The sequence below is a fragment of the Sardina pilchardus genome, chromosome 15 (assembly GCF_963854185.1).
Source record: "Sardina pilchardus chromosome 15, fSarPil1.1, whole genome shotgun sequence".
In the NCBI taxonomy this organism is placed as follows: Eukaryota; Metazoa; Chordata; class Actinopteri; order Clupeiformes; family Clupeidae; genus Sardina; species Sardina pilchardus.
In genome coordinates this window covers 13,686,778-13,696,203 of record NC_085008.1, presented here as the reverse complement: position 1 = coordinate 13,696,203, position 9,426 = coordinate 13,686,778, and the positions used below count along the sequence as shown (strand labels likewise).

Sequence of the window (9,426 nt, the reverse complement as noted above, 5' to 3'; positions counted from 1 at the left end):
TCAGACATGAACACAAGCATGAGTTAAAAAAAACGCATGCATGAGTTACCTCTGGCCAAACCCCCAACTACAACCCCACATACTGAACTTAATCATATTGAAAATAATCAAAGAGCACCACCTGGTGGACAGGGTGCATAAGCCCATGATAGGAGACACAGTATATCATTTCTACATCTAAATACTAATACATCATATCATACATATTTATTCATGCTCTCATTCTCTTTCTCTCTCTCACTCACGCTCTCATTCTCCCTCACTCACGCTCTCATTCTCTCTCTCGCTCACGCTCTCATTCTCTTTCTCTCTCTCACTCACGCTCTCATTCTCTCTCTCACGCTGTCATTCTCACTCTATAGGTGCTTCTCAACATGCCTCCTCGAACCTTGATCCTCGAGGGGCATTCCCACTGATCTATAACTACCACTGGATCAGTGAAGATCGAAGTCCGAGGAGTGAGGGAGGACGTATAAAAGCCCAAATGAGAGGCACCCACCCACCCACTCACACTCTCATTCTCACTCACTCACTCACTCATTCATGCTCTCATTCTCACTCACTCACTCATTCATTCACTCTCTCATTGTCACTCACACACTGACACGCTCATACATAAAATCTGGAGTCACAGGGTTGTTAGGGATCTGGTTTTAATGTCACACGTAAAAGTATATTTATATCTACAGTGTCCAACAGAGTTCGGAGGATCTGACCGCCGCAACTGGACTGGCCAGCGGGTACACCACGGGCGCCTACAGACAGACTTAGACTGAAGCCCTGGCACAGCCCTGGCGCCCCAGACAGGAGCTCAGAGCAACGGGCGTGCCGGTGCCACGCAGAGGGTACAGCAGAACCTGGACAAGACGAGAACTCAGCACGGGCCAGAGGACCCACTTACTCACTCACACACACACACACACACACACAATTTTCACCCACGTCCAACTCACAGGACACTTGTTCAGTTAATCGTCACCAGAGCACTCACGTCTCATCTCTCTGGATCACTAGCGCCCCCCGTTGGTCACCACACAAAGTCATGCAGGAGGAAATGTCTGTTTCTCTCTCGTTTCATACACACCCTTTTCTCTCACTCACTCTCTCTCTCTCTCTCACACACACACACACACACACACGGAAAACTCAAACAGTAATAAGAACAGCAACAGTGGGAGCCAACAGTCCATGTTGTGTGTTGAAGAGTCCAGAAGTTCCTGATGGTTCCTCAACAGTCAGCAGTCCGGTTCCACCTCAGCGTTCTACAGAGCCCTTCTGCTCTAGAACGGAGAGCAGAGAGGAGAACTTGACGCCAGAGGTGCAGGAGTCAGTGGACTGGAGAACACACTCCTCACACACACACACACGCTCTCTCTCTCGCACACACACACACACACATCTCTAATACTTCCTGCCCACCCACCCACACACACACACACACACTCTCTCTTGCACACACACACACACACACACACACACACACACACACACACACACACACACACATCTCTAATACTTCCTGCCCACCTGCCCACACACACACACACACACACACACACACATACATACACACACGCCTCCTGAGTAAAAGCACTCCAGTGACGGTACATTCATGAAACACTTCTGAGGCAGGCAGATACGTGTAACCATGGCAGCAACTAAACACTTTGCGTGTGTAACCGCAGCCAAGTCTCATGCAGCACCGTGATTTCTGCCCTCGGAAACAGTCTCAACAGGGAGGGGGCTTTATAAAGGACATGGAGAGGACTTCATAAAGAGATCATAAGGAGATCATAACGGGTTATAAAGCTCGGAGAGGTGCGTAAGTGGTGCAAAGCTGGAGCAAAAGATCAGCGGCTGACCAGCGACAGCTAGGCGGCAATTAAAACAGATAGCAACAGAACCAAACGGAACCAAACGGAACAGCAGAACAGTCACGTCATCCCCACCCCCCCCACAGCAGTCAGAGAGAGAGAGAGAGAGGGAGGGAGAGAGGTGTCTGTGTGTGTGTGATTGTGAATTGTGTTTAAGTGTTTGTGTATGTGTTAGGAAGGGAGTAGGAGAATGCGTGAATGTGTGTGTGTGTGTGTAAGTGTTTGTGTATGCGTGTTAGGAAGGGAGTAGGAAAGTGTGAGGGTGTGCGCGTGTGTGTGTGTGTCTGTTTGTTTGTGTGTGTATGAGTGAATGTCTGTGTGAGGAAGGGAGAAGAAAGTGTGTGCATGTGCGAGTGTGTGTGTGTGAGCAGCAGGTTGCTGTGGGGCAGTGGACGGATGGTGTGATTTTCCAGCAGCGGAGGAAGAGAAGGGAGGAATGGTGAGGAGGAGAAAGAAGAAAAGAAGGCTAAACACCCGCTCATTTCATCCCGTCATTCTGTCCTTCAGTCGGGGGGCAGGTCCAAGCCCTGCCAGAACATGGGACCCAGTGACCGGTTCCATAGTTCTCCCTCACCGCACCCAGTCACGGACATACCAGCCCGCAGCAGGTTCTGGTAACGGTCATCTGTCCTCAAGAGAGCCCTTTAACGGTGGTCAGTTTACAAGAGCCCCTTTAACCGGTGGTTACCATTGCCGGTGGTCACTGCTACCGGTGGTTACCGTTGTTGGTGGTTACCGTTGCCGGTGGTCACTGTTACCGGTGGCTTCCGTTGTTGGTGGTTACCGTTGCCGGTGGTCAGTCGTAACAAAAGTTTTGTGAACAGCCCGTCAGTGTTTGACCCCAAAGGTCTAAGGAGACCTACTAGCAGCCAGGCGTCCCCTGGTAGGTCTCCTTAACGGCGGTCAGCGTCCGCTAGCGGCGCCAAATCTCCCTGGGCGAAGGTCAGTCTTTGAGTTTGCCCTCGCACAGCTCCCGGTAGATGCGCTTGCGGACTTTAGGCATGTCCTCTTGAGAGAACTGCAGCGGCTGCTTGTGAGCCAGGCACTTACAGTACTGCAGCACGGAGAGAGAGAGAAGGAGAGAGGGATAGAAAGAGGGAGGGGAGAGAGAGAGAGGAGTGAGAGACAGAGAGGGAGAGAGGAGGAAAGAGAAAAATGTGTTTTAGCAAACAAAATAAAAATGTGTGAGGTTAATTAAAAGCGAGGAGTTGAAATAGTATGAAGCAGGTCTCACCTCCAACACAAAGACTCCACAGTCACTATCATTCTTCTGTTGAGGAATACACTGCAGTGAAGGAAGGAGGGAGAGCTTTAACACATGTTTATAGAATCAGTCATCAAACCATAACATTAACGATGATGCGCTATATTTACATGTAGCTAAATTGCTAGCTCCCTGACTTGGCTAAGGCAGGGGGGGAGAGAGAGAGAGAGAAAAAGAGAGAGAGAGAGAGAGAGTGTGTGTGTGTGTGTCTCTCAGTGGCAGACTCACCTTGTTGATGAGCATCTTCCAGCCCTTCTGGAAGCCCGGCTGCTTTTTCTCTTTGGCCTCGGCCAACAGATACCTCAGGATGTTCTGAAGACACATACACACACACACACACGTCCTCTAGTTAGTGAGAAATACACACATACACATACACATACACATACATGCACCCCTCCATCACGAGACACAGCATGTGCACACACATGCACGCACACACACACACACAAGCACAATGCTACAGGCAAAGACACACACGTCCTCTGAGACAAACACACACGCATGCTCATATGCAAACACACACACACAGGCCCAGTGTGTTTCTGTAAGAAGAACCAATATCCATACACACACAAACAGAGGGGTCAGTGTCAGGGAGAAGCACTCTCTCTCTCTTTCTCTCTCTCTCTCTCACACAAACACACACACACACAGAGTGTCTGGACAAAGTGCACAGACACACACACACACACACACACACACACACACACACACACACACACACACACACACACACACACAGAGTGTCTGGACAAAGTGCACACACAGACAGACAGACACACACACGCAGACACACACGGCCACACACAGACACAGGGGTTAGTGTGTGTGGGAGAAGCACTCACATCCACGGCATACTTGAACATGATACCCTGGGAGTCGTAGAAGTGGATGCTCTTGCTGGCCACGTCCACTGTGACCAGAGACCAGTGCACCTCCAGGTGCAGAGGCACCAGCAGCAGCCGCTTAGAGAACACATCCACCTGGAGGAGGAGGAGGAGGAGGACGAGGAGGAGAGGGGAGGGGAGGAGGAGGAGGAGGATAGGATAGGAGAGGAGGACGACGGAGGAGGAGAGGAGGGGAGGAGAGGAGAGAGGTGGAGGAGGAGAGGAGGGGAGGAGGATAAGGGAGGAGGAGGAGAGAAGGAGGATAAGGGAGGTGGAGGAGGAGGAGAGGGGAGGAGGAGGAGGAGAGGAGGAGGATAAGGGAGGTGGAAGAGGAGATGAGGAGAAGGTGGACAAGATTTCAAACTTAAAGCCTAATTCCACCAGACACGCACACATGCACGCACGCACGCACACTCGCACGCACACATGCACACACACGCACACACGCACACACACACTACCTTCTTGGTCCACCGTTTCACTCCCTCATAGCCTTTGGCCACCAGCTGTCTGTAGAAGAAGCTGTTGAAGAAATGAACCTGCAACACACAAGCAGATGGAAACATTAACAACACTAGAGAGCAAACCTCCGCCAAGGGAACACATAACCCCCTCCTGCATCCAGGCGGTGATACGGATTACTCCCCAAATGTAATTGTTTCTTCCTTGGTTCATTTCCGACCTTCCTTGAATCTACGAAATCTATCCATACGTTTTTGAGTTATGTTGCAAACAAACAGACAGACAGACAACCTCAAAGTTAACTCACACTAGAACCTCACAGTTCATTCACACTTCTAGAACTGCAATTAGAGCCTGCGTCCACCAATGGCGTTTTTTGCAGAGACGGCAACTATAATGTCTATGGAATTACACCCTTAGATTTAAAAAGGGTCAGGAAACTGTGTTTCGTCTGACGCCACTTTTTCTGACAGAAGTTTTCTTGAGACCTGATGCCTTTCCATCTGTTGTCTGATACCTGACTCCGACAGCTTTTCCTCTGAGGTTGTTTTGCCTGATGACGTTTTATCGGACACACATTTTCCTGACCCTCTTTTATCTGACGTTGTAATTCCATAAACTTGACAGAGGTTTTCTAGAGACCTGATGCCTTTTCATCTGATCTGAACCTCACCGTTAACTCACGCTCCCAGAACCTTCTAGAATGCCACTACATTCAAAGCAGCCCTGATCACAGTCCCAGTAGAACCAGAATCAGAATCAGCATAACAGTAGAATCTCACCTTATGACTGGCTGCCTCCGTAATCAGCTCACCATACATGTTGATCACCTGCAGACAGACAGAGACAGACACACACAGACTCAAGTTACAACAGCAGGAAAGAAAAACCTTCAGTATTCTGTAAGTAGACCAGGGATCCTAACTGCTTGTTGTCAAGAGAGCCATCCAGTCTAAACCAGACAGGCATCTAGTCTTTAGATAAACTAAACATCAATCCTGTTTGCAGGTAAACTAGACTGCAATCCTGACTGCAGATAAACTAGACCAGACAGCCATCCAGTCTGCAGATATACTAAACGGCAATCCCGTCTACAGGTACACTAGACAAGATGGCCATTCTGTCTGCAGGTAAACTAGACACCAATCCTGTCTGTAGGTAAACTAGACGGCCATCCAGTGTGACGGATCCTGGCGCGGTTACCTGGTCGTTGACCCAGTTGTGGTGGTCGAGCGTGGACAGGTCCTCCAAGGTGAGTGTGTGCTTGTTGTGGCTCACTTTAAAGTGCTGCATGGACACAGAGGCCAGCCCTGCCTTGTACTTGGCCACCTCCGAGTGGATCAACTTCCTGCTGGACAGACACGCAGGGTGAGAGAGAGGTCAATTACAATATTGTTCTTAATACATCATCATTGCACTGAACTGCCTTGCACTATATTTATATTTAATCTTAAACCTCAGTCTATACTGAATTTCCCCTTGGGGATCAATAAAGTATCTATATATCTATCTATCTATACTGGTATTGCACTATTCCCACCCTCTTTTCATTTGCATATTGCATCTTGCTTGTGCCTGTTCAAGTGCCCATGACCATGGATACCTTGACTCCCCCTCCGGACAATTTCATTACCCTATCTCACCCATAGTGTCCATTTATTTGCAAATGTGCATACTGTATCTATTCTTATACATAGCCTTAATCTACTGCCCTTCATTCTATTCTTACTGTTCCGTTTTTTATTCTTTTATGTTTTATCTATTTGAGTGTTGTACTGAGAGGGTGAAGTTAACAACCTGGCCAATAAAGCTGATTCTGATTCTTGAATTTCCCCTTAGGGATCAATAAAGTATCTATTTATTTATCTATCTATCTATCTATCTATCTATCTGATGCTGTAGTCAAACATGTCAGAAGGCATTAACAGGGGGTCACTTGCACTTCAGCCTGGTTGGTGCTCACGGAACAGGACACAGGTATCAGTGGGGAGACCACTTGGGTCAGGAGCCAATGTCTTTAATCATGACTCTTTAAAATCTGTACATCATTGCCATTTGATTGTTTGACTCTGGGTGTCGAAATGTTAGTCACTTTGCACCATTAAAAGCACTGAAGTGTGAGTGCTCCAGTCTCGCTCCTTGGTCCTAGTTCGACCGTGGGTCTCCCCACTGATGTCAGGAGGCGTGTCAGGAGAACAGCAGGCCGTCCTAACCGCAGCCAAGCTGAGGCTACTCAACCGGAGAGGGGGGCGGAGGATGGAGGGTGAGGGATGATGGGATGTGAACTTGCCTGTCGCTGAGGTCAGTGTTGTACTTCCTGTTTAGATAATCGTGAATCTCCACCTCACACAGAGGAATGAAGCTGCCGTACTTCTCATAAAAGTCCTCAAGGTATTCTACAGAGACGAGATAGGGGAATCTCACATTAATAGAGTATCTGCACTACACACACACACACACACACACACACACACACACACACACACACACACACACACACACACACACACACACACACACACACACACACACACACACACACACACACACACACACACACACACACACACACACACACACACACACACACACACACACACACACACACACACACACACACACACACACACACACACACACACACACACACACACACACACACACACACACACACACACACACCACCACTTACACACACACGTATACTAACACCCTCCACCTTACCGTGAATGAGGTCTACGACTCCTTCATGGCTGCTGTCTGCGGGGTGTGTGTGAGTTTGTGTGTGTGGGGCGCTGTCTGTGGGGGGGTCGAGGCCCGGCGGCCTCTTACAGTAGTGGTGGTCCCAAGGGGGGGGCACACAGTGGTCCACGGGGTCAGGGGTCGGGGCCGGGGCAGGGGCTGGGGCTGGGGCTGGGGGTGGGGTTGGTGCTGGGGGTGGGGTTGGGACCGGGGCTACAGTGGGGGCCTCCACCTCCATCTCCCCGTCACTGGACAGCGAGGGCTCCTCCACCTCCGAGCTTCCTGCCGTGCCGTTCACCAGGGCAGGAGGCGGCGGGTCCGAGGGCGTCGACCAGCTGGCAGTCTGGTCGTGTGATTGGATGGGAGTCAGCGCTGGGGCCTGATTGGCTGCTTGTTGTTGGTCCGCCTCCATCTCCGCAGCAGAGACGTCCAGATGAGGGACACCGGCTCGACCTTCAGCGTGATCGTCACTTTGACCTTCAGCGTGATCGTCACTTTGACTTTCAGCCTGACCTTCATGCTGACCTTCCGCATGACATTGGTCTTGGCCCTGCCCCTCCTCCTGCTCTCCATCCCCCTTAGGCTCCGCCTCCTGCATGTCCACTGTCATGTCCATCTCTGTCACCGTCACCTTGGCGACAGACTCTTCCTTCTTCCGGCGGCCCCTCTTCTTGACTCCCGGATGGGTGTGGCCAGCCGGCTTGTCAGGAGTGTGTCCCCTGCCGGCCACCGTAGTCTTGCTGTTGGGCCCGCAGCAGTCGCAGGTCTTGGGCACGCGCCTCCTTCGCGAGCGGCCATTTTCTGGCGTCTGGGCCGCCGCCGGCTCCGAGGTCGGTGGGGACGCGTCCGGGTCGGGGCTGCTGTGTTCGGGGACCCTCATCTCAGCCTGCGGCCCATTCCTCAGCAGGTTCTGCGGGCCGGGACAGTGCTGCTTCAGCAGGACGCCTCCATACACCTGTCGGGTCAGCTCTCCAGCCTGAGAGCCCAGGCTGGACAGATAAGTGCGAACGTGGCCTCGCAGACGCTTCCCCCTGAGGGTGGACACGCGCGACACGTGCTTGGCCTTCCGGGCGCCTCGGCGGTTCTCCACACTCGGAGTTCTCCTCTGGTTCTCAGTGCTGCTTTTCCTGCTTGGCGCCTGGTGCTGCCGGTGGAACATGCACCGCATCCACAGCTGCAGAACAAAGCCTCTCAGCGCCGCACTGGGCCCGGTTCTGTCAACTCCAGAGAGGATTTTCTCAAGGCTCTGCTCTCTGCTCAGTGGAGGGGGATGAAGAAGCACATACTGGAATTATCTCACAAAACTATTGCAAAACCTCATCTGTGCAACAAGACTCTGTGGAAGGACACCATTTTTTTCGAGCTGCAGGGATCTAGAGTTTTCAAGCTGCAGATATCTAGACTGATGAATACAATAGGGGTTTACATAAGACCGAGCGTAGAGATCAGAAGCCGCAGGGATGAAGAGTCTGATAGAGACGATGAAAGGGTTTACAGACGTCTGAGGCTAACAAACAGAAGCAACAGTGTTTCGCGTAGCACATAGCACAACAGCTAGCGTCAACAATCAAGTTTGAGAGGAAACTATTGCACAGAATCAATTACAGCAGCATGCAGCCGACAGACTGCATGTTAATCCTATGGTCTACAAGATCAGGCGCTATATTTCGAAATACCAGTGAAGATTTTAAACCATGAAAACCACGCAACACAACTCAATGAACTTGGAGGTTCTGCTAAAGCCTTAGGTCATCCTCGAAGGAAGGCAGTTTGTAATCAAACATGGATGAATCGGTATTTACCTGACGCTTCCAAATCCACCACTTCTGCACTTCAGGCGGGCACAGACGTTTTTAAACACATGCAATAGATTTCAAATATGTTCCCATCGTTTAGCATTATCAATCCATGAACAGGCGCCTCGATTCTCAAGTGTTGTGGTGGTGGAACGATCTAGTTGTTGTCGCTCTTTGTTTGCGTCATGTTGGACATTTACAATTATTTTCATTGCCCTCTAGCGGTCATTCCCATGGCGACAAAAATCAGGGCTTGTGCACATTCATTCGAATATTCTAATTATTATTAAGTGCATGTTTTTTTTTATTCATGTGGGAAATGATTGTTATGCTCTCCATGTTTATTGCAAAGCAGGTAAATCGCAAACCAACGAACCGCGACGGTTTGCTGATAACTA

The 9,426-nt window shown here is 50.3% G+C and overlaps 1 protein-coding gene across 2 annotated transcripts; it reads right to left on the bottom strand.

Moving 5' to 3' along the window:
* Positions 1-644: 644 nt before the first annotated feature.
* On the bottom strand, positions 645-9,186 carry senp5 (SUMO specific peptidase 5). Of its 2 annotated transcripts, none has more exons than XM_062556641.1 (10): positions 9,035-9,186; positions 7,215-8,485; positions 6,777-6,886; positions 5,694-5,834; positions 5,273-5,320; positions 4,490-4,567; positions 3,987-4,124; positions 3,367-3,450; positions 3,109-3,159; positions 645-2,928 (listed from the first exon to the last, which is right to left on the bottom strand). In XM_062556641.1, the coding sequence occupies exons 2-10, from the start codon at positions 8,398-8,400 to the stop codon at positions 2,818-2,820; spliced, it is 1,947 nt and encodes a 648-aa protein (XP_062412625.1). In that variant the 5' UTR covers positions 8,401-8,485; positions 9,035-9,186; the 3' UTR covers positions 645-2,817. The 2 variants fall into 2 exon arrangements, with proteins under 2 accessions (XP_062412625.1, XP_062412624.1); XM_062556640.1 differs by having other exon boundaries at positions 5,694-5,841; positions 6,781-6,886.
* Positions 9,187-9,426: the final 240 nt, after the last annotated feature.